Source organism: Ascaphus truei, chromosome 3 (assembly GCF_040206685.1).
Source record: "Ascaphus truei isolate aAscTru1 chromosome 3, aAscTru1.hap1, whole genome shotgun sequence".
In the NCBI taxonomy this organism is placed as follows: domain Eukaryota; kingdom Metazoa; phylum Chordata; class Amphibia; order Anura; family Ascaphidae; genus Ascaphus; species Ascaphus truei.
In genome coordinates this window covers 214,328,439-214,354,967 of record NC_134485.1, presented here as the reverse complement: position 1 = coordinate 214,354,967, position 26,529 = coordinate 214,328,439, and the positions used below count along the sequence as shown (strand labels likewise).

Below are 26,529 nucleotides of genomic sequence, written 5' to 3'. Positions count from 1 at the left end.
TAATTGTTGCACAGTGCAGCTTAGAATAAGCTACCTGATATATAGGCATATGGTTTGCGAGTGTCATTAATTAGATAGTTATAATGCCTGATATGCAGCTCTAGCTGGCTGCCTACTGATTGGAAGTGCAGATCTTAAAGCTGCAGTTCAAACTGCTGTTTAAAAAAAAATTCAATATCTGCATCAATACAATTTCCACACTGACAAGTGATCAGCTAAGTTGCAGATCAATCCGTTCTCCTGTGATCGATCGGTGAAGATTCAGCTCGGGATTCACTAAATCTCTGCCAGTGCAGCAGAAGAAGACCCAGGATGCAAAGTTCTGTGGGGAAGATCATGTGACCAGGCAGTCTCTAGATGCAATTGGAGCACTGCTAGAGAGGGCAGGGCTCAAGAGCCAGAGCTTGGTTCAGAAGAGGAAGGGGATGTAACTTTGTAAATGGTTGCTATAGAAACACAAAGGCTTGTTACATTAGAATACATTAAAAATGTCTTTATATTTTTTTTTAAATGCTTCAAGTATTTTCTTATAGTACAGAACTGATTTATTAAAGAAAACACACATATAGGATATTGATTGATCTACAGCTTTAATATACAGAATATAAGCACTATGCAGCTTCAGCCGGCTGACCGTGAGCTCAATTAACACTGAGCTTTGTTATAAATGAGGGGGAGGGCAGATTTAGCTCTAGCAAGCTATCAGTTGACTGAGTGGATTTTGGCTGTGAAATTACAATGCATCTCTATCTGATTGCTGTTATATTATTTGTTTATTTATTTATAAAATGTTTTACCAGGAAGTAATACATTGAAAGTTACCTCTCGTTTTCAAATATGTCCTGGGAATAGAGTTATAATGACAAATACATGGTTACAAATACAGCTCAACCCCGTTATAACGCGATCCGCTGTTGCAATGTGCTGTAGAGGATAAGTATATTTATAGAGTCTGTCTTGTCACACCATGCCTGTGGTGTAGAGGTAAAGCATTGGTACCAGTATATGAGAAAGTCCTGTCTTCGATTCCTGCATGTGTATTATATAAAATGTATTAATGTTCAATTCCCACATGGTGTAGGTATGTGTCCGTTAGCAATAAAGCATTGAATTGAGGGTTTAAAAAAAAAAAAAAAAAAAATCCCACATGGTGTAGGGGGATGTGTGTTGTGTCATGTGACCCTCCTCTGCAGACGCAGTGCACAAGGAGAGAGCTGACAGCTGCAGAGAGGAGAGCACGTGGACACAGCCCTATGAAGCGAGGAGAGAGATCTAGATGCTGGTTAATCCTCGCGCTGTGAAATTTTAATGCGATCCCGGTTATAACGCGGTCTCATTGTGTGAACCCCAAGGACTGCGGTCAGAGGTCGCTCTGAAGGGGGTTGGGTACTGTATTGATCCGGTAGTCCCGCCTTACCTCCGTTCACACGCAGGGGTCCATCTCCACATGGGACACCTTCCACTTCCCCCTCAGGATGCACAGTGCACAAGCGCGCATCAGACACTGCTACCCATACTGCGGGGGAGGGTCCTGCCTCTGGATTGCGTCCATGCATCTGTGGCACGTGGCGTACGCACCTGACGCGTGTGCAACGTGCCCAAGCTCTGCATCAACAAAGGGAAACTGCTACTTAGTCAGCACCTGTTCCTACACCCCTCCGCTGAGACCGTGCCTCCGTTCCACCTCTCATCCTATTGGCTATGCACTTCCTTATATGCTCAGCTGTGCCACTGGCACTTTGGCTGAGCATAGCCACTTGTTAAGTTGTTGTTCTCCTCACCTCTTCCTCCACAGTCTTGCCTTGCCTTGCTGAACCTTGTTTGTGTACCGACCCGGCTTGTTTCTTGGACTCCGCACCTCCGTACTCCTGACCCTGGCTATACCTGACAATCCGCATCTCTCTTACCCTGACCTCAGCATTTGGACAATGACAACTCTCCACTCTCCAACCCTGACCACGGCTAATAGTACCTCCAACGATCCGGACCTCTCCTACCCTGACCCCAGCACGTATAACGATGACGCATACCTCTCCAACCCCAACCCGGCTACCTCGGCCAACCTACACTCCAGACGCGCCCTTGTGGCTGTGAGTGGTGTTTATACCCATTTCCACCTCAGCTCCAGGTTCTCGCTATTTTGTGGTGAGCACAGTGTGACATATATTCGGTTTACAGACATTTCATCAACAGTTAGAGATATTAAATGATTATGTGAATTGTAACTGAGAATTTCTAACATCAGCGAATAGTTGCAATGGTTTTGTGTTATCTCATATCAAAGAATGACTTGAGGTGAAGGGATAGCAGCTGGAAGCAAACAGGTTTTTCAAGCTGTTGTCTGTCCATTCTTGATGAAATTAACCCTGTGCATGCTGCTTAGTGGACAGGAGCAGTGAAGGAAAAGCATGGTGGGGAGACAGTCTTTGGGGAGCTGCTTTTGGGGAGACTCATGTGGCCCTGAGGTGAAGTCACAATTATATTGAGTTCTCCAAGGCTGTAAGACGGTGGTCCTTAAATCCATTTATGCGTGACTGTGCAGCACAGCCTTATTGAGCTAGACCAGAAAATAAAAGATGATCAAGGACCAAGGCATTCCATTAAAATACAGCAAATCTTTTTCCAATAAATATATTTCAAAAATAAAGATGTTTTTGTGCGTTAAGTAGGACTGTCCTTATAAGAGCTACGATATAATATATAAGAGAGTTAAGAGAAAATTATCATTTTCTATTTTTTTGCTTCCTCATTAACCCTGGGTCTGAGCTTTGCATTGAGAGGCTCTGAATATTATTGGGTAAAGCATATTTTTCATATAATAGACATTTCTTCCCTGGGGTTCTAAGATGCTGTATAATATGTATACACTTCTTACTTCAAATGAACAGCAAGTACGCTAATGTAGAGGTTTTCAAGAATCACGTAAACCTTTACAAATCTATTGCGACTTTGCAGAGCCCCAGCGAAACCACATACTATTGCTGTGGGTGGACTTATATTTTTCAAATAAACTAGCAGCTTTAATATACATTTGAGAATTGAAACATACAGATGCAGTGGCCGTTATTCGAATATTTCACGGAGTCATTTTCATGCGTTCTGCTGTATTCCACGCGGCATTCACACCGCCAATCACACCAGTCTACCACAGTGGTCCATTGTGAATCGACCTTGGTCCTTGAAGATGCTGAAGACGTTATCAAATGTAGGCGTTTCATAATAAAAACTGCTAAAACACAATGATGTGGGCTTTTTTCTACATTCTTATCCCTGCACAATTGCTGACCGGACTGGACACCACTTGTACACGTATAAAAAACCTGACTGTAGTTATGCATTTTTAATATGTTCTGCAATAAATGCTGCAATAGATAAGATGGCGACTGTATCAGAAATATATGAATATTTCATTTCGAACTATGATTTTTGTAAACAAATTTTCACCTGACGTTCGTGGGTGGAAGCATTCGGTAAGGCAAACCTTAACTAACGATCATTGTTTTATCCGCATTGCCCCTCCACCAGGAGATAGAAGAGTGTATTAGTGTGTGGTCCCAGATTTTTACAGTATGTTTGATCATGGCAACTGCAAAAGGACAAAGGTCGGGTTTAATCCATGTAAGATTAGTCTATCCCAATCCAGCAATGTACCAGCACCGGCTTACAATAACAGTCTGACCGTCAGTGAAAACCTGGTGAATGGCAATCCTTTCTACCTGGCCGCGCCAGATGACCTGCAAAATGTCCAGCTTGAGCCTGATTTCCAACCAGATTACACGTACCAGCATGCTTATCAACATGATTGATTACCAGCTACATCAGCTGTCAACTACAAGTGTAGCAGGCCAGCTGTCACCTGTCAACTATAATGCAGACTACAGGAGTGACATCATCTTCAACCGTTTGGCAAAGTTTATAATGAAGGTAAATATAATGTACTACAGTATACTGTATACACTACAGGCATACCCCGCTATAAGGACACTCACTTTAAGAATACTCGCGAGTAAGGACATATCGCCCAATAGGCAAACGGCAGTTAGCGCATGCGTCTGTCAGCACGTCCTGAACAGCAATAACGGCTCCCTGCCTGTACCGAAGCAGTGCACAAGCGGGGAGACTGTAGAGCCTGTTACAAATGCATTATTTACATCAGTTATGCATGTATGTACGATTGCAGTACAGTACATGCATCAATAAGTGGAAAAAAGGCAGTGCTTCACTTTAAGTACATTTTCGCTTTACATACATGCTCCGGTCCCATTGCGTACGTTAATGCGGGGTATGCCTGTATACAGTACAGTATTAAGTTTAAAGCTGAAGTTCAAGCTGCCGTGTTTAAAAAAAATCTTTAAAAAAAAAAAACATGTGCATCAATACAATATGCACACAGACAAGTGATTAGTTACAGTAAGCTGCAGATCGGTGCGCTCTCCTGTAATCAATCGCTTTGCTCAGGGTTACTGTATTTACTGTAATTCAATTCTTGCACAGCATTATTGAAAATGTAGTCCTGCAATATGATTGACTGAGCAGTTACTACAGTAGATACAATTGGTGGACAGCTAGGGAGAGGGCGGGCTCAAGAGCCAGAGCCTATCAGAAGTTTGTTCTCATCGTACAGAACTTATTTATTTTTAATATATATTTTTTAATTGTAGGGTATTGCTTGAACTGTTGCTTTCCCAATGACACTACAGTAGTGTACAGTATGCTTGTCATACAGTATCAATGCTTGTACTCATGCAGCATGCACAATACCGGAAATAATAGCATCATTTTTTTCCCCCCGAAAATAAACTTTGACATCAAGTGACAAAAGATAAGGAGGAATTTTAAGGGAACTCTAATATCGCTTTTTTTAAAAGTTGCTTGCGTAGTGTGAATCTGATTTAAAAATCCAAGTAGGCAAAAAATGTAAAATGACTGTGCAATTTTTATTGATTAGGGGAGAACAATTGTGAGCTTTATACAAAACCTTATACAGTATGATGCTATGTTTTCATATTCAATACTTTTTTTACATTGTCAGTAATCATCACTACTGTTTGACGGTGCATTTTGCAGAATAATTACAGTAGACTTGCATGTGTAATTAATTCTGCTAAGAAACCCCAAATCTAAAAATGTATATCTTTTGAATCTATATTTATTATTTATTATTCAATACTTTCAACTTTTGCTAGGCTTGCTCTTCTTTTCATACAGTTTCTGTGAGTGGATTCAAGGACGCACACATATTAGACAAAGACGGACTAATTTAGTTGCAAAAGGCAATCGAACCTTGTTGAAACGCATATGCGTGTCACCACATTTATGCGCATGCGTGTATGTCTGTGAACTACAGGTACAAGTACAGTATAATCCTGCACACCCGGATGAGTGTGATACTGTACTGTAAGTCCTTCTTGGTTTCAAGTCTTAAAAAAAAAAGAGGCATACCCCCCCCCCCGACATTGGCTTATTGAAGTACTGGTGTTAATAAACCATTGTGAAGCATGTTTTGCTACTTTAACAATTTTTGCCATTCTTACAATCACTTGCTTTTTAATTCTACTGTAATATATACTGTACTGTACTGTATGAGGTGGCATATTGTTATTTTTATTTGGGTGTGGGGGTTCAAATGATTCTGATCAATTTAAAGAAGGAACAATTTTATTTGTACAGGATAATAAAGGAAAAAGGTATAATACAACAATACAGTAGGTCAATTTTTCTTCAAAATTTACAATCTTGTCTTTATCTTCTTTATAATGGCTGCATTGCATTCTGTAGTTCTTTTGTCATTGAGAGAGGGGGGATTAGGGCAAATTACTGACTGTTACTACAGTATGCACACATTACAATATGTTTGCACATCCCCGCCCACTTCCTGTAGTGCTGCAGCTCTGAACATAAAAAAAAAAATGTCACCTGTATTAGTGCATTAAAGGCATTGAGTATTTCACAATATTGGACCATAACTACCGTCTAACCATTTTTTTTAGGCTGCACTAACTCACTTATTTATATATACAGTATGTGAGGATTTCAGTTTGCGCTCTATATTGTTATGTATTTCTATACTAAATGTCTATACTGTACTGTAACTATATACTGTATAACTATAACTATACTACTGTAGGTTAGACAGCACACACGTCTAATACAAATGTAGTGTACATACTGTACTGTATATAATACTGTATATACTGTACAGTAGAAAGTGGAGAGGAAGGGCTGACATAAAATGGTTACAATGGTTATTTTGAGTGCCATACTTACCTATATCATACTTTCTGTACCTGTATTTACCTTACTACAGTACAGTACAGTACAGATGCAGCCACGAGTATTAGAACTTTTGCCTTGGAAATTCTGGGGCAGTCTCACAGTAAATGCCTCAACATTGCTACAATATTGCCTCAACATTTTTCTGAGATTCTTAATGGCCAATCAGATTAACACAGTGGGGGGCCCTGCAGTCCCATTAAGTTTGAATGGGACTGCAGAGACCCCCCCGCTGTGTTAATCCTATGGGCGATTAAGAATCTCACAGAAATGTTGAGACAATATTGAGGCATTTACTGTGAGACCGCCCCAGAATCTCCCAGAATTTCCCAGGTAAAAGTGTTCTAATATTCGTGGCTGCATCTGTACCTTACTACATTCCGGTGGCACCCCCATTACACTCTTAAAGAACGGGCAACACGCTAGCAATATGATCAATATAGTTATTGCATCTTTGTACGTGAGTATGTCGTTCCAGAAGCTCATTATTCCTTTTGCTAATTCATCCTTTTTCACAACTTTTCTGATATGATCCTTCAGAGCATGCCACACCAATTCGATGGCGTTCAAATCTGGTGATCTGTAATGGGAGGGGAAAAAATGGTGAATTAGTTGAACAGATAAAAACAGTTTAAACCAATGAGAAAAAGTTACATAGTTACATAGCAGATGAGGTTGAAAAAAGACGTAGATCCATCAAGTTCAACCTATGCTAAATTTAGACAACAGATACTTTATCCTATATCTATACTTATTGATCCAGAGGAAGGCAAACAAAAAACCCCATAAAGGGGAAAAAATAAATTCCTTCCTGACTCCAAGAATTGGCAATCAGATTAATCCCTGGATCAACATCCTTCCCATGTATACTTATTTGGTATATCCCTGTATAGCTTTCCCATCTAAAAAGATGTCCAACCTTTTATTGAACAAATCTATTGTATCTGCCATCACAGTATCCATGGGTAATGAATTCCACATTTTAACTGCCCTTACTGTAAAGAACCCTTTATTTGTTGCTGGTGAAATTTCCTTTCATCCAACCTCAAGGGATGGCCCCAAGTCCTTTGTACTGCCCGTGGAATGAATAGTTCTTTTGAAAGCTCCTTGTATTGTCCCTGAATATATTTGCATATAGTTATCATATCCCCTCTTAGACGCCTCTTTTCTAATGTAAATAAATCTAATTTAGCGAGCCTCTCCTCGAAAGTTAGAATGTCCACCCCCTTTATTAATTTGGTGGCTCTTCTCTGCACTCTCTCTAGTTCCATAATGTCTTTTCTTCGGATTGGTGCCCAAAATTGTACTCCATATTCAAGGTGTGGTCTTACTAATGCTTTGTAAAGGGTCATAATTATGTTTACTTCCCTTCCATCCATTGCACGTTTGATGCAAGATAAGATCTTGTTTGCCTTTGCAGCTACTGCATGACATTGGGCACTATTGCTAAGCCTGCTGTCTACAAGCACTCCTAAATCCTTCTCCATCAAGGATTCCCCCAATATATCTCCATTTAATTTGTAAGTTGCCTTTTTATTGTTGCATCCCAAATGCATAACCTTACATTTATCTGTATTAAACTTCATCTGCCATTTACCTGCCCACGTTTCCAGTCTCTCCAAGTCCTTCTGAAGAGAAATTACATCCTGCTCTGATTCTATTACCTTACACAATTTAGTATCATCAGCAAAGATGGAGACTTTGCTCTCGATCCCAACCTCAAGGTCATTAATAAACAAGTTAAAAAGCAGGGGTCCCAGTACCGATCCCTGAGGTACTCCACTCACGACTTTAGCCCAACCTGAAAAAGTTCCATTTATGACAACCCTCTGTTGTCTGTCCTTTAACCAGTTTTCAATCCAGGTGCATATATTATTACTGAGTCCAATTTTCTTTATTTTGAACACCAACCTCTTGTGTGAAACCGTATCAAAAGCCTTTGCAAAATCTAAGTAGACCACTTCAACTGCATTACCCTGGTCTAAATTCCTACTTACCTCCTCAAAGAAACAAATAAGGTTAGTTTGGCAAGATCTATCCTTCATAAATCCATGCTGACTATTACTAATAATCTTGTTTTCCATTAGGTATTCCTGAATATTATCCCGTATTAAACCTTCAAGTAGTTTCCCTACTATTGAAGTCAGGCTTACAGGTCTGTAATTTCCCGGTTGTGACCTAGCTCCCTTTTTAAACATAGGCAGCACATCTGCTTTACGCCAATCTTGTGGTACTGAGCCTGTGGAAATGGATTTCTTGAATATTAAATATAATGGTTTTGCTATTACTGAGCTTAACTCCTTGACAACTCTTGGATGTATGCTATCGGGGCCAGGTGCCTTATTTACTTTAATTTTTTCAAGTCGCTTATGAACTTCTTCCTCAGTTAACCAATTGTTATTGTACACTGGAGTAAAGTATTTACTCCGGTGGCGTCTTAACCCAGTTGATACCGCTCGCAAGAATATAGGCAGTATGTGAGGCTCAGGTTGTTCATTGGACGCTCTCCCCTACTTAGACTTTGTCCATGCTGGCGCTGAGCGCGCTCATGCTTGGGGAGCTCTCCAAGCATGAGCGCGGGTGTCCTTTAAATTTTCGCAAGCACTCGCAGAGAGGGGCCGGGGGGGACAATGCAGGGGAAGCTGAGCACACTTGTAAGTATGAAAATTTTGTTTATGTAAGCGCATCGCTGAGCGTGTGTGCGGGCGCGCATCGCGTGAGCGGGGACTTGCATATTTATATATGCAAGTCACCTCACCAAGCGCTGCCCGCTCAGCAAGCTCAGCGCTAGCGGGGACACAGCCTTATACTTTGCTTCCCCACTGGCAAATTGGCTGAGCACAGAACCAGTTGCGTTGTACTTATCTCTTCTCTGCCTCCACAGTCTTGCCTTGTCTTGCTGTTCCCCATTTTTAATCTACAGTTAGAGGATTTGTGTATGGCTAAAGAGCATCAGAAAGGACTTATTTCCCATGTACACTATACAGTATGAACTCGTAGCGTTAATATGAAAATTACAATTACAATACACACACACTTGAAGTACTGTACGGCAATAAAAGACAGGTTTGCTGTAATTGGATTTTTTAAGATAACTCGCGATCGCCCACTTAAGTTTCTTCACGGTATTGCAAACAATGCTAAAATGCCATTTTCTGCACTCGATAAAAACACGAGCTAACATGCATCTTAAGGCGGTACGTTTGGAAGAAATCACGCGGCATGACATGGTTATTCCGAGGTATACAACGCGTGAAATGTTCTAATAACGTCCGCTGCATCTGTGCACTCAGAAATGTTAAGAAACAAAAGTTATCCTTTGGTTAACACAAGAACCCCAATTGCTGCACTCAAAGTATGATATGAATACCGTAGTAGTTGGGGTATACAATAACCCACTGGAGGAGTAGTTAATTCCCCTTGAATCGACACATCAAGGTGAGTATTGTTCTCACAAATGCACTAGAATAACAACATTTTATTTCAATAATACACAACAACGTTTAAAAATATAAACATAAAATAGGTTAAAATCCCCAGGTAGGCGGTTGTTAGGGTATAGCAATACTGGTTAATTAACCAGTTTTACATTATAATGCTAACTCGATACATATATAGCCGTATTACGATGTTCTAGATACTGCAATAGTAAAAAGAACCTGTAAATATAGAGTAATCTGCAAATGTACAGAACCCTATCAGACAGATGCTGCTAAATTAATAGCATGATATGGAATCAGCTGATATTACCAAGATATCAGTGTTGCTTGCCAATGTTGACACCTCCTTATTATGGCCACATAAGTTAACTGGTACTGCTAAATATAACAAGACCTGATGTTGCCACGTACAGTAGTAATTAGGGACAGTGGAAAGCATATAATGCAACAAATATAACAACCCTCAAACTACAAGCTACAATGTAGCATGGCATGTAATACAGCCTGTAGCTGTATAACCTTAGGTAGCAATGGAGGATAAGCATAGCCTATATTGGTAAAAATTGACAGTATAACTGTGACGGTTCAGGGGATTCCTGCTACTCAATGTGTCCCCGTCACCCCTGTTCTCCCTGCCTCTGACCTTCCTCCTCCGCCTCCTCGTTCATCTCTCCCTTCCTCCTCCTGCACCCATTCTTCTGCGCCCTGTCCGGACGCACGCCCAACTGTCACGCGCGTTCCCCGCAAGGTGCGCACTTATCCCCAAACTCCCGATTCCTCCCGCGGCACTCATCGGTCGCGGCGCCCCTCGATTCCCTCTTCTGCCACGTTACCTCCTTCAGCTCCTCCTCCTGCCCCGTCGCCATCCTTGGCGAGTGCCCCCGTGGAGCGACGCTCCTCATGCTCCCTGGCACACACTGTGCGCACGCATCCAGCCCTTACAGAAGGCGCACGCACACGCTCCATTTGTAGGTCTTCCCTGAGCCCTGGTTCCGCCCTTCATAGTGTGCAAGCCATTTCCCTGTCTGATCTACCTGTCTCCTCCCTTTCTCCTTCTGACCTATCTCTGCAACCCCTCACTCTACCCTCTGCTCCTCCTCTCTCTCCCATTGGTGCTCCCTCCTTTATAATCCCTGTCTATCCTCTGGCTCATTGCTCTGCATAGCTTCTTGTGACCCCTGTGTGTGCAGTCTCTATGCTTGGCTCTCCTGTCTCTTTCAGTGCTGGTTCCTGTCCCTGTTTACCTTTGGATCTCCCTGGCTTGAACTCTGCTTTGAATTGGATTACCCTGCTTTCTCCTGCCCTTGGACCCTGCATTCGGATACGTTTACGCTGCCTTCTCCTATCCTCGAACACTGGCTTATGGACTTGATTACGCTGCTCTCTATTACCCCTGAACTCTGGCACACGGACATTACTATCCAAACTCTCATACCAAGGACATTGCAAGTATCTGCTACCTTTTCTCAACAGGCCCGGCAACGCACTACCACACTCCGGGCACGCCCTCACTGATGTGGGTGCGTGTTATAACCTTACCCACCTCGGTACTGGGGACTGGCCAGGTCTGCGGGCATACAGGCGTTACATTATGCAGAGCTCAATAAATTCAGACCCCCTGAGGTGGGCCAAGGTGTTTCCTTGGAACATTTACAATTTGTCAGTAGCCAGTTAGCCACTGTTTTGCAACAGCTTGCAAACCTGTCTCTCCAGGAAAGCCCAGTGGCTCCGTCACCTCCTGCCTCTGTGACCTACGGTAACTCAGGACCACGTATACCACCTCCCAACCGGTATGATGGGGACCCCCTCGCTTGCCGTGGATTCCTAAACCAATGCGAGGTGCAATTTGAAATGTCACCCTCTCTTTTTCCTACCAGCCGTACCAAGGTGGCCTACATTTACGCCTTACTAACCGGCGAAGCCCTCGCTTGGGCTTCTCCCCTCTGGCAGCACAAACCTGAGTTGACCCAAGATTACCCTAAATTTAGGCATGCATTCCAACAAGTCTTTGACACTCCCGCACGCCGGGAGACGGACGCCTTTTCTTTGTTTCACATCTCACAGGCACGAAGATCCGCTGCTAAATATGCTATAGAGTTCCGCACTCGCCGCAGAGACTCAATGGAACGACGAGGCACTTGCCGCAGCATACTGGCACGGTCTGTCTGATACGTTAAAAGATGATGTCGCAACTCACGCCCGGCCGTCCTCCCAGTTCCAACAACTGATTACTCTCAGCATACGTATAGATCAACGTACGAGCAACACTGTTCACGTTCTCTTCCTCCCTCCTCTGTCTCTCACAGATCTCCTGCTTCGACCTTCCTGGCTTTGGACGCTCCTGAACCGATGCAAATCGGTAGCCAACAACTACAGGCTGCGGAGAGAATGAGACGTCGTCAGAAGGGTCTCTGTTTCTATTGTGGTTCCCCAGAACATCGGCTCCAGTACTGTCCCCTGAAGCCGGGAAACGGGAACACCCAGTAAAGGTAGAGGGGCTTTTGCTGGGTACAATCTCTTCTTGCCCCTCTCTCCCTAAGGATCTCCCAAAGAAACTCTTGCTTCCTGTAACGCTGACGGGCCCAAATCTTCTATTAGAAGTAAAAGCTTTCATTGACTCCGGGTCTGGCAGCAACTTCTTGGATCACACCTTCGCCTCTGAGAAACAGATCTCGCTGGTCAAGAGGAAAGCGCCCATTGGACTTGAAGCTACGGATGCCCGCTTCAGCCAGCTTTCATCATCTGGGAGTCCATTCCTCTTACGTTGACCACGGCAGATGGCCATAAGGAGATAATAGTTTTTGATATCTTCCATTCTCTCACCGTTCAGGTCATTCTAGGATTGCCTTGGCTGCAGCTCCACAATCCGCACATAGATTGGACCGACACTGTTCCTATCCAGTGGTCCTCTTCTCCTGAACCTCCGTCTTTCACTCCTCCTGCTGCTGTGCTCGCTGGTTTGGATTCCATTCCTGCCAACCTTTCTATTCTGCCGAAGGTGTATTACGAGTTCCTGGATGTTTTCAATAAAGTTCAAGCTGAGGTATTGCCTCCCCATCGTCCCTACGATTGTCCGATTGATTTAATTCCAGGAACCATCCTCCCGAAGTCGAAGTCATACCCTTTATCCGTTCCTGAAACTGAGGCTATGACGTCTTACATCCAAGAAAATTTGGAGAAAGGATTCATCTGCAACTCTACCTCCCCTGCCGGGGCAGGCTTCTTCTTCGTGAAGAAGAAGGATGGATCCCTAAGACCCTGTATCGACTTTCGCGGACTCAACAAAATTACGGTAAAAAAAACGTTATCCTCTTCCAATAATTTCTGAACTTTTCGACCGTCTACAAGGAGCCTCTATCTTCTCCAAACTCGATTTAAGAGGAGCCTATAATCTCATCCGTATAAGAGAAGGGGATGAATGGAAAACCGCGTTTAATATGCGATCTGGACATTATGAGCATCTAGTGATGCCCTTCGGGCTATGCAATGCTCCTGCCGTTTTCCAAGAGTTCATGAACGATATCTTCCGGGACGTGTTAGAAACATTTGTTATCGTATATTTGGATGACATTCTCATTTTCTCTAAGGATTTAGAAGAGCACATTCGCCATACCAAACTGGTACTCTCAAGGCTTCGTGCTAATCGCTTATACGCCAAGATGGAGAAATGTTTGTTCCACCAAACGTCCACAGCCTTCCTAGGCTATATCATCTCTAACCAGGGTTTTTCTATGGACCCAGAAAAATTTAAATCTGTTCTCGACTGGCCGCTGCCAAATTCTCTCAAGGCCGTGCAGCGCTTTCTTGGCTTTGCCAATTATTACCGGAAGTTCATCCGTAATTTTTCTTCCATTGCTCTACCCATCACCGCCCTGACTAAAAAGGGTGCTGGCCCTACAACTTGGTCTCCCGAAGCTATTGACGCCTTCGAGTTTCTCAAAAAGGCCTTCGTCTCTGCACCCATCCTACGGCATCCTGATACTTCGCTTCCCTTCACGTTAGAAGTTGACGCCTCTGATGTAGGAGCTGGTGCAGTACTCTCTCAGAGATCCTCTCCCCAGGAGAAGCTCCATCCCTGCGGTTTTTTTTCTCGGAAATTCTCGTCAGCCGAGAGAAATTATGTCGGGAATCGTGAGCTACTGGCTATAAAATTGGCTCTTCAGGAATGAAGACATCTCCTCGAAGGTACCAAGGAGCCTGTGGCCATCCTCACCGATCACAAAAATTTACTGTATATTGAACGGGCTCGACGATTAGGATCTCGTCAAGCTCGTTGGTCTCTGTTTTTCTCCCATTTCAACTATACAATTTCTTATATTCCCGGTACCAAAAATATCAAAGCAGATACTCTCTCTCGCCAGTTCGCCACGGAGAACGACTCCAATGCATCCGCTGAATCTATTCTCCCTGCCAAGTGCATAATTTCTGCCAACAATTTTGATATTTTGGATGAAATCAACAAAGCCCAGGTTCACATTCCCAGGAGACTTAAGGTGCCGGAGGGACGCTTATATGCAGCTCCACGTTTTCGCCACAAAATACTTCTTTGGGGACATTCTTCTAGATCTGCCGGTCATCCAGGCTTCAAGAGAACAGCGGATCTTATTAAGCGGACCTTTTGGTGGCCTGGGATGAACAAAGACATTATTGATTTCACCAAAGCTTGTCCGGTCTGTGCCCAGAGTAAATCCGCTCATCACAAACCTTCTGGTCTCCTCCTGCCTCTCCCCATTCCAGAGCAACCTTGGAAACATATCTCTATGGACTTTATTGTTGAGCTCCCCAATTCTAAAGGAATGAATACCATTATTGTTGTTGTAGATAGATTTTCCAAGCATTCACACTTTATTCCCCTCAAGGGCCTTCCTAATTCTGCTACTTTGGCTGATATTTTTTCTAAAGAAATTTTCAGATTACACGGTGTGCCTATTTCAATTGTTTCTGACAGAGGTTCTCAATTCATCTCTAAATTTTGGTGTGCGTTTTCTCTCTCTCTTGGGATTTCCCTTCTATTTTCTTCTGGATATCACCCTCAGACCAACGGTCAAACGGAAAGAATGAATCAGACCTTAGAGCAGTATCTCAGATGTTTCGTCTCCGAGTCTCAAGACAACTGGGTGATCTTTTACCATGGGCCGAGTTTGCAATTAATTCTCTTAAAAATGAATCTACGCAAGAGTCCCCTTTCTTCATTAATTTTGGATTCCACCCTAGCAGTCTTCCCCTCTCCTCTTCCCCTTCTGGTGTTCCGGCAGCGGATTCTCATGTCTCTACTCTTCAAAAAAAACTCTTGAAGGAAGATTCTGAAGACTCTACAAACTGCCGTCTCAAGACAAAAAACTAAGGCAGATCGACGACGCCAACCGGGTCCTTCATTTAAACCCGGAGACAGAGTGTGGTTGTCTTAAAAAAATATTAGGCTCAAGACCCCGTCTCTGAAATTGTCCCCGAGATTCTTGGGTTCCTTCAAGATTCAGAAGATTAAACCAGTCGCCTACCGTTTGGCACTTCCTCCCACCATGAGGATTCCTTCTGTTTTCAATGTATCCCTGCTCAAACCTTTCATCCAAAACTCCCACTTTTTGGACCGTTCTCGTAAACCAAACCCAGTGACCATTCACGGACAGCAGGAATATGAGGTTCATTCCATAATCGACTCCCGTTGGTCCAGAAACAACTTACAGTTCCTCGTTCATTGGAAGGGGTATGGTCCAGAGGAGCGTTCATGGATTTCTTCTCGTCATATTCACGCCCCCAAACTCCTTTGGCAATTTCATCGAAAATTTCCCCAGAAGCCATGGCAGGATCACCGGAGATCGATCCTCAAGGGGGGATACTGTGACGGTTCAGGGGATTCCTGCTTCTCAATGTGTCCCCGTCACCCCTGTTCTCCCTGCCTCTGACCTTCCTCCTCCGCCTCCTCGTTCATCTCTTTCTTCCTCCTCCCGCATCCATTTCTCTGCGCCCTGTCCGGACGCACGCCCAGCGGTCATGCGCGTTCCCTGCAAGGTGCGCACTTATCCCCAAACTCCCGATTCCTCCCGCGGCACTCATTGCTCGCGGCGCCCCTCGAATCCCTCTCCTGCCACGTTACCTCCTTCAGCTGCTCCTCCTGCCCCGTCGCTGTCCTTGGCGAGCGCCCCCTTGACGCTCCTCACGCTCCCTGGCACACACTGTGCGCGTGCATCCAGCCCTTACAGAAGGCGCGCGCACATGCTCCACTTGTAGGTCTTCCCTGAGCCCTGGTTCTGCCCCTCATAGTGTGCAAGCCATTTCCCTGTCTGATCTACCTGTCTCCTCCCTTTCTCCTTCTGACCTATCTCTGCAACCCCTCACTCTACACTCTGCTCCTCCTCTCTCTCCCATTAGTGCTCCCTCCTTTATAATCCCTGTCTGTCCTCTGGCTCATTGCTCTGTATAGCTTCTTGTGACCCATGTGTGTGCAGTCTCTAAGCTTGGCTCTCCTGTCTCTTTCAGTGCTGGTTCCTGTCCCTGTTTACCTTTGGATCTCCCTGGCTTGAACTCTGCTTTGAATTACCCTGCTTTCTCCTGCCCTTGGACCCTGCATTCGGATACGTTTACGCTGCCTTCTCCTATCTTCGAACACTGGCTTATGGACTTGATTACGCTGCTCTCTATTACCCCTGTACTCTGGCACACGGACATTACTATCCAAACTCTCATACCCAGGTGTCAGGGTTCTGCTCGCCACAAACCAGGGTCGGACCGCGAGGCTGAGGTGGGGTTGTAAAAGCACCGACCTGAGACCGCGCAGGCTGATCCGGATTGCGCAGTTCGTAGTCATATGTCGCAGGATCAGGATTAGAGAAGACAGCGTCGTCGTTGTACAAGCCAGGGTCAGAACAGGAGACGTCAGGATAAACATTGTCCATGCAGGAGTTCGGCAATAAGGAGATAGGAGAGACCCGCTTCAGCTTAGGAGCGCGGGGTTGGCCTTTGCGCGAGCGACGACCATGGCCCATGGTGCTGGTCACAGGAGATGGTAGGCAGACCAGAATAGCACACCGTCTTGCTGCACGGGTGCACCAGTGCTACAACGCAAAAGTCCTGAGCGGGCAAGGGAATCCACTGTTTCAGCGCAGGAACCAGGACACGGCCTCTCTATATTAGGGAAAGAGTAGGCCCCAGGAACCAGGAAGCTGTAGATACAGGGAAACCTCCGCTTCAGTGCAGGAATCCAGGAGACTTTAGAACGCAGGGACGAAACCTCTACTATAGTGCAGGAATCCAGGAGGCTGAAGGACGCAGGGACGAAACCTCTGCTTCAGCACAGGGGAACAGAAGCTGAAGGACGCAGGGAATACCTCCGTATCAGCATAAGGGAACAAGCGGCTTGAAGGGAGCTGAAGGATGCAGGACGTAACCTGGAATCAGCATGGGAGAACAAGCGGCTTGAAGGAAGCTGAAGGACGCAGGGCGGAACCTGGTATCAGCAAAGGAGAACAAGCGAGAGCTTGTGGCAAAACAGTTGACATCCAGTTAGGACTATGCTCGGCAAGGAGCATTATGGGCAAGCAATACTTAAAGGCCAGCGGGCCAATCCCCGGCGGGGGTGTGAAGGTCCTGCCCCTAATGAGTGAATGCAAGTATAGTTTGCAATGAAAGGCTGCACAGCTGCAGTAGATACCAGAGGGAGTGTGTATTGCTTTGAGTGAATCCAGGCTGCAGCAAACCTCAGGAAAGCTGTTCCAGAACTGCACCGGTCTGCAAGGTAAGGTAACCAGTAAACCGTGGAGCGGATTCCTTACACCAGGACATTGCAAGTATCTGCTACCTTTTCTCAACAGGCCCGGCAACGCACTACCACACTCCGGCATGCCCTCAAAGCTGTGGGTGTGTGTTATAACCTTACCCACCTCAGTACTGGGGACTGGCCAGGTCTGCGGGCATACAGGCGTTACAATAACCCATAGTATCCAGCTCCTGCTGCAATTCTAAATCTGCACTTATAAGCCAGAATGGAATGCGTGACCATGAATTACTCAGCGTCACGGATCCCAGCTGTGTTCACACTGCGACCTGGTATAGCAGCTCAAGGTTATAGTGCAGTCACTACACAAGTCGGCTTAGCATACATATACACACAATCAATGTTAGATGGTAGTGGGTGTAATAGAAAGCTTAGATCTGAAAACAGGAATAATACAACCGTATAGTGATGGCGCTGCGCTGGTAATGGGATACTGCCGATAGCTGCACAGCTGATTCTGTCCGCCTCCTACATTGACGCCACCGTCGTGACGCTCAAGCCCTACGCACGTTTCGTTTGTCTCAGCAAACTTCGTCAGGGGAGGAGTAAAGTTACGTAGATGTGGTGGCTTAATATGCTCACTCACGTTTGTGTGTCAATTAGTCTAAGCCAATCCCGTTAGTGTATTGAGATTGGTGCTAGCTGTTTGCATTTTTCTTAACCTCTTATACTGACTTTGTATAATACAAACTAGATAGTCTTAAGTAATTATATAGAGATCAGCAGTATTGGATGGTGTATTAGATCCTGCGACATAATAGGATTAAGTGTGATAAATGAATATCCAGATGTTAAAAAATCTTTATGTTTTATCTTTGCAGAAACAGAAAGGGAAGAACCTTCCTATGAGAAAATGAGGAGAGATCTCTACTCATTTTCTCATAGGAAGGTTCTTCCCTTTCTGTTTCTGCAAAGATAAAACATAAAGATTTTTTTAACATCTGGATATTCATTTATCACACTTAATCCTATTAAGAAGAAGTTGGTTCTACTGACGAAACGCGTAGGATTGTGACTGAAACAGCTTGTTGGCAAGTATCCTCCCCCACATACCACTGTGACTAATTCGGTTAGCCTTTGGCATCTTTACTGAGTCAGCGCGGGTCTACCGTTCATGCGGCTTGACTCAGTGACGTCAGGAGTGCTGCAAATGGCGCCATGCAGTCTTGAGCTCTGTGTAAGGGAATCCCTTGAGCCAGTAGATCATAGGGGAGAGGTATTCTGTTCCGGTATATTGTTAAAGAGGCACGAGCTTGCCGCTCTATGTGGACATTGTGCTTGTTGAACATCTAACAAGTAGACGTGTCCCTGGATGGTGTGTCTGGATTGAAGCCCTGTGCAGCGTTCCTAAAGATCATCTGAAGTGACTGGAGCAGGGGAATCGTGAAAACAGCGGAAACTCACCAGATGACTACTTAACACCATTAGAGCAGTAACATGTACCTAAAACATGTCCTGTCCAACTAAATTATCCTTGCTGTACGTGCATATTATTACCACATAAATAATTGTATTATAATTTACTGTTTTACACTATGGGAGGTCGTGCGCTGTCTTTTTTCTTTACATGTGACCTATGGTATTGAGGCACCAATACTGACGAGCAGCAGACTTTCTATTCATTTATTGTTAAGGTGAAAAGTATTTTACCTTGGTGCACTTTATTCACATTAATCACAATATCACTTGTGTTTATTAGTATAAGTTTATATTAGCACAAGCACATTATATTAGATTAACACAATTTGTGCGCAGTTTTTATTTTTATGTGTGGTGCATATACCAGCTGGCAACAGGAGGGCTGAGTCGTCCGCCGATGGTAGTGGGGACACAGGAACAGACTTCTGGGGTTCATACCCCACATATTTCTTTAGCAGTGCAGCGCCTCCATCTGCCGTGAACTCCAGGAACTGAAGGTGATCTTCCACTGTAGAACTATTACCTCTCCCCCCACTAAGGTCACGCACCAGACAGGAGGTATATTGCAAAACAGGAACGGGTTTATTACTACCCTCTGCAGTAACAGTTATACAGCAGTCTTCTGCCAGATACAGTCTGTCAGTATTCACTGGATGATGGTCTCTGGACCGCCACTAGAGGCCAAGGGCACCCGCAGCCATCCTGGCTCTTCCCACCTCCCCAGCGGAAGGCAAAGGTATGGTCCACACTCACTCTCCCCAGAGGGAAGGCCCCAATCTCAGGCTCCCATTTGTGTGACCTGCCTTCCTTAGAGGGAAGGAGCAACTAACTTTAGGGTGGTCCTGCCCTTAAGTACAGCGAGGAGGCAGGCACCCCGTTGTCCCAGCTACAATAGGATGTACCACCCCCCACTGTCACTCAAGGAAGGACCGTCTGCATAGAACCGTCTGCATAGAAGTGTTGTGGTCTAGCAGGACCTTATTTTAATTATTACATGTGTTTTTATCATCTATTTTATGTCATATGAATAAATTGTTCTTACACCACTTAGGTGTTATGTGATCTTTGGTGGGTCACAGGTACTCATAGTATGCATGTTATCCTATGGGCAGAGCACAGCTCTATACTATTATTGGTTTTTAACCCCCGGTGCGCTCTGTGCGCTTTCTGTTTATTTTATTATTCACCTATAAATATATTGGTAATGACTTGATATGTATACCTTGAGAAAGCGCTCTGTGTAGCGTGAAACGCGTTGGTAGGGCAATGCCTTGCTATTTTGTCTATCATGACCAATAAATAATGATTTCATGGAAAACGCACTTTCCTTCTAATTATCTTTATTTTTGGATATCCCTGGTTGTGCTCTGCTTCTTCCTTCTCATCTTGTATGCTGTATCACACTGACGGAGGCACACCTAGACTGCCTGGAATCTGGATCAACATGGACGCTGCAGCAGACTTGTGAGTTTTTGCTTGCTACATGTTTTGCGCTGTGATTGTAAGGACATTAGGTACTCTTTTGGGGTGATTACAGTACATTGGTTTCTGGATAGATTGTGTCCTGCATTTTGATGGTTTACCAAGCAGAATACCACACCTACTGTACTGTAGTACCTATCCTCATTTCAAGATATGCAATCCAGGCTTCACCATAGGAATATTCATTTATATTTCTTACACAACACCTGTTCTGTATATGGTACCTAGCACCACGCATCTAGGATTTTTAGTGGATGTTGTTGCGGGGTAGCTTGACCTTACATTGGAAAGTGCGTTTATTCCTTCTTTTTTTGGCACATATTTTACATCTACATCGACGTGGGGTCATATTGATTGATACCCCTATACCATCTTAAATCACAAGAAATAGTATTGGTCAGATATGGATATGGAACCTGCAGAAGCTAGTACATCAAAAGATATCCCATTATATACCTCCAATTGTAGAGACAATGCAGTGAGAACTAAGAAAGCAGAACAAGTGTTTGAAAACAAATTGGAAACAAATTGTGATGATTTTACGGATTTATAACTTCTCTTCACAAAATTGGAAAAATATTTGTCCGTTGACATTTGAAACTGGTGGGATATTATAACACTGCAAAATAATACAAAAACACAAAGAATACTTTGTGGTTTACGAATGAAAAAAATCCCTTTCATTTGGTTTTCCGGATGCAGATTTTGAAAAAGAATGGACTGAAATACTAAATGAATGTTCATTTAAAATTATGGATCTCATCGTTAGAACAAAATTAAAAGAAAACATAATATCAGAGGGTGATGTGAAGACGATATAAAATAAGTTGCATTCACATAAAGAGAAAAAGGGATTTCAAACATTGGATAATACTCTGGCTATTAACATTTCCAAAATGGAAAAAGATATCATGTCCAAAAAACAAGTAAAATACGAGAGGGACAAGGTGGACTATGAAAAGAACCAAATTTATATTTGGCAAAGACCAACATCGCTTAGGAGACCTAAAGCATCCACCTCACATAAAGGAAATAAAAATCAGCCAAAGGAACAGGAAAGATCAATCCTTAAAACGAACATATCATTTTCACATTCAACTAGTGGTGATTCTGATGCCTCCAATAACGCTCTTTTTCCCCAGAGGAATTTTTCACAGGATATATCCATCATGAGTCAAGGCCAGTCAGAGGGATAAAGATGGACGCAATTCCTGGAATCAAAACCGTAGAGACAGTGAATCTGGATCTCAGCAAGGTACTTCAAAAAACTCTCGTGCCCCAAAAGGACAAGAAGGGGGTCAAAGGGAAGGTGTCGCCCCATAGCCATAGCCACAAAAAAGAAAGATGAATCATTAATCCAATCTTCAGGGATTCTTAATCTCTCTAAAGTGACATTAACACCAGCAGAACTATCAGTTCTAGACAAAGGATTTAAATATGCGCCTAACACAAATTTCAATTTATGTGAAACTATTGTTGATCTGTATAATTATGTATGGAAAATAACCCTAAAACACATTAACTACTGCTGACAGTTCCATCATGTCTTCCCTTGGAGATGAACAAACAGACCCTTTGAGTTTTGAGCATTGTACAGTGTCATTTAAAGACCTTTGCAATCTGCAGGATCTTAACGAATTACTTGATGAACAAGAAAGTTATATTGATCCCGCTACATTTTTGGGAAGGAGGCCATCTGGCCTAAAAAAACAAGTCTTGTTTCTATCCTGCACACTGCAAGGGGAATAGTTTGATTACATTTAAAAAGCTCATAGAAAGGGATCTTACCCTTTAGTCAAGAGGGGTATACCTTCCAGACCTCTCACCTTAATCAGCCCATAAATAATCTCAACAGAGATGAAAAATCTGCCCATATGACACTAAAGAGCAACAGAAATATAGTCATAAAGGGGGCAGAAAAGGGAGGGGCTATTGTTATTTTAGACAGCTGGCAATATAAGATGGTGGCTTTAAGATACATGAGGATCCCATTTCTATATGGTCCTTAGGGGAGATCCCACTGTCCCTTTTTTGAAGGAGTTACAGTAAGATCTTGATTGGAGTTTGGAAAAATCCTCGGTATTTTGGACCAAAAGGAAATCAAATTCTTGTATAAAGAACATCCGGTTATCCCAATCTTTCACCATCTCCGAAAGATCCATAAGACATTGGTCTCCCCACCTGGGAGGCCGATAGTCGCTAGTATTGGATCTTCAGGAGATGGTGTTTCAAGATATGTGGATACATACCTGCAGGAATTTGTACATGCCTTGCCCTCCTATATAAGGGATAGTGGTGATCTTCAACAACTAGAATCTGTCACATGGGAAAATAATCTTCTATGGGTCACATTGGACATCACGTCCTTGTTATACGGTGAAACAGCATGATCAAGGGGTGTCAGCTGTCAAATTTTTTCTAGATAAATCCGAACTTTCACTAGCACAGAGCACTTTTATTTGAGATGGTATACATCATATTCAATATCTGGATTTATTTGTATTTATCGATCAGCACAACTCCATCCAAAGTAACATTTACAGAAACATCAATTCCCGCAATACCTTTTTGGGAGCTGACAGCTGCCACCCCAAATTCCTAATACGAGGAATCCTTAAGGGACAATTTATACGATTAAAACTAAATTGTTAGTCATGAAGATTTTGAAAGACAGTCTAAAGATCTCATTGATAGGTTCCTCAATAGAGGCTATAATAAAGCAACCCTCTATAGGGTATTTGAGGAAGTAGCAATAACGGATAGTTCAACCCTGTTTAAAGACAAAAGATCTGACAAAAAGAAAATTATGCCACAATAAACCCCAATGTTTATTACTTAGCATAGTGTTCAGTCTGAACAAATAACAAATATTGTTATACGTCATTGGAATGTATTGTCAGTTGACCCGGCATTAAAAAAAAACATCTTTCAGGAGGGACCCAAATTTGTATTTAAGTAGGCTTAAACTATTTCCAATTTTGTATCACCTAGTCTATTCCAGTCATGGAACACTGTAAACACACAGTTACCAGCAGGAAGTTATAAATGTTCAAATTGGAAGATTGGAAATATATTTACACTGGGTCCAACTTTTCATCAACAGCGACAGGTCGGCAGTATAGAGCCAGTACGTTTAGTAATTGTAATACATGTTTTGTGGTCTATCTGCTGACCTGTCGCTGTGGAAAACAATATGTGGGTCGCACTATTCGAGCTCTCAAAGTAAGAATAATGGAACATGTGCGACTCATCGAGAAGGGTGACTTGTTACATCCAGTGTCCAATCATTTCTCCTGCTGTAGTTGAAAGGGCATAGGGGCATTTTCCTTTACAGGAATTGAACAAGTACCGCTGCCTGTCAGGGGCGGAAACAGAGTAAATATCTTGGACCGCCGTTAAATATTTTGGATATTTACTATGAAGACAAGGATGCCATTTGGTTTAAACTCAGATTGGGACTTAGGTCCCTTCTTAGATAAATTAGTTTATATGTTAAGTAACCATGGATACTTACTTCTAGTTCTATGTCCTGATAAATGAATTCAATCTGTTATAGCTTTATTTATCCTCTATTACTATCTTCTCAACCACTCAGTATTTTTTCAACTATTAAGTTTCTTAACTCTTAAAAGTTATGTATACGCTTTATATTGTTATGGGATATTTTTTACAATGATGTTCTACCTTAGGTACCTCTTCATAATTTCATGGTATATATAGATATATACACGAGTTTTGATAAATGTTATTCTTATATAATCCTTTAGGAAACCATCACTCTGATGGAGATTTTGATCATTTATCATGATTCTTTACCATGAAATGTGGGGTTGGTATATTGGTCAAATTCAGGGACATGAGTTATATGGTGGTCACATATATATATTTTTGGTAATATATGAAATAATGTGACCATCATGTGTATATATATTTTATGTTATGTAAAAATCTGGCATATTAATATAACTTCATAGTGAATATGATCATATCTGTGATTCCTTAGTAAAGTAGCTTAAGGTGTTAATGTACATATGTAAAGTCATATTTTATACAGACTACCCCCTTTGGATCATCTTTGTATATCTGTGTGGTAGTTCTGTTTCTTTTGATTTGGTTCATTATTATATATTTTCAATATAGTTTTTTTTATTATAATATAGTTTATGTAAGGGGCCACCATACACGTGTGCATGATGGGCCTCTTTCTGGTGCGCGTGCACCTCCACTTGTCCTGTTGCTCCCACGCCTCGGGTTGTGTTTACTTTCAGCGATGGTGTGGGCATTATGGGTTGTTATTGCACAAATGCGTACTCCCTCTGCTCTCACTCATAGCTGTGTGTGCGCACGGCACCTAGGCGGGGCTTAGCTTCTGGGTGTATGGGGGGCGCACGCGCATCACTGTGATGCCTATCACGTGGGGGGGTGAGGGGGGAGTGGGTGTGGGCACGAGCATGCACAGGTTGCTTCCCTGCTCTACTGGCATTCTCCATTGTTTGTACAGCATGGATGCCAGGAGTTAGGTATCGCGCAAGCGCGAACCCCACAGGCTTCAACCTGCTGTCGCTCCGGATTGGATGTAGGAGGCAGGGTTTGCGTTCGTGGTGTGGGCGCACGCACACGTCATCCCTACACACCTGATGACAATTTGCACGCTGTGGGTTGGATCCCAGTGATATTTTAGGATTTCTAAGTTATTTTATTATTCACCTATAAATATATTGGTAATGATTTGATATGTATACCTTGAGAAAGTGCTCTGTGTAGCGTGAAACGCGTAGGTAGGGCAATACCTTGCTATTTTCTCTATCATGACCAATAAATAATGATTTTATGGAAAACACACTTTCCTTCTAATTATTTATTTTTTTGGATATCCCTGGTTGTGCTCTGCTTCTTCCTTCTCATCTTGTATCCTGTATCACACTGACGGAGGCACACCTAGACTGCCTGGAATCTGGATCAACATGGACGCTGCAACAGTTTACCAACCAACCAGAATACCACACCTAGTACCTACCCTCATTTCAAGATATGCAATCCAGGCTTCGCCATAGGAATATTCATTTATACAGTATTTCTTACACAACACCTGTTCTGTATATGGTCCCTAGCACCACGCATCTATGATTTTTAGTTGATATTGGAGTGCGTCTGATTTTTGTTGTTGTGTCTTTTATAATATTACTGTGTAGAATTTGTTAACCTTTTTCAATTATTGCATTTAAAAACAAAAAGCAAATTATTGTATTTATATTGTTTCGTGTTATTCAAAAACTAATAAATAGATTTATTCAAACAAACAAACAAACAACAGCAAAAAAGTAAGATTAATGGGAGATTCGCTATTCGTTATGGGTCATCACATCGTGATTCTGTGCTGCCTGCCATTAAATACAATTGCAGTTAACGTGGACTCATTGTGTGGAACCCCATATCATAGATTAGTGAATGTCAGAGATGGAGTATGGAAGAGTAAAATATATCTGCCATTTCAACATTACTTTCACACAACCCCTGAAAGAACTCCAGGGTTCCACAGAACATACAGTAGGTCTAAAGCAAGTGCTCTGACGTGCAAAAACTCCTACTTACCAAGTCTGATCCTTCTGCCATTTTTTTATATACTACAAAAAAAAAGACATATTATTAATAAGCTAGACCATGAAAGATTGCCATTTCATGCTGTCAAAGAAAATATGAATGGTTTAATAATGACACAGATGCTCAAAAACATACATTTCTCAAAATGTTTATCAGTATTATATAAAATATGCTGTCACTTTTTTTGCATCGGGCTGAAAATATTTTTTCATTTTACATCAGTCAAAAAAGTACAAAAAAATGCAGCACTTAAATTGTTTTTCTTTTCATCTGTGTCTTGTGTAATCATTGGAGAAAAAAAACATATTGAAAGTTATGGTGAAACTTAAATAAGTAGAAAAAAAGAGAAATGCAGAGTTATGGATTGAAAGTCAATAACATTCCCCCCATGACTATATTTTGAAACCACAAATCATATCTCAAATACAATGTTTGAAACCTGTTAACCTTTTTCCTTGTGTTTTATGCAGATCCTTAGGAGCAGAAACTATCACAATCAAAACATGGCAGATTTAATTGGCACAAAGAGAAAGAAAAGTTACA

General features: G+C 42.7%; 1 protein-coding gene across 4 annotated transcripts in view; it reads right to left on the bottom strand.

Annotated features, from left to right (window-relative positions):
- Positions 1 to 4,929: 4,929 nt before the first annotated feature.
- Positions 4,930 to 26,529, bottom strand: part of CD47 (CD47 molecule) — a 90,969-nt gene continuing 69,369 nt past the window's right edge. For 2 of the 4 annotated variants that reach the window (XM_075590079.1, XM_075590082.1), the window contains 2 exons: positions 25,978 to 26,009; positions 4,930 to 6,853 (listed from right to left, as the gene is read on the bottom strand). In XM_075590079.1, the coding sequence (XP_075446194.1) occupies positions 6,776 to 6,853; positions 25,978 to 26,009 (110 nt within the window). In that variant the 3' untranslated portion in view covers positions 4,930 to 6,775. Of the gene's footprint in view, positions 6,854 to 20,235; positions 21,597 to 25,977; positions 26,010 to 26,529 lie in introns of those variants that run through there. The other 2 variants (XM_075590080.1, XM_075590081.1) reach the window with 2 other exon arrangements.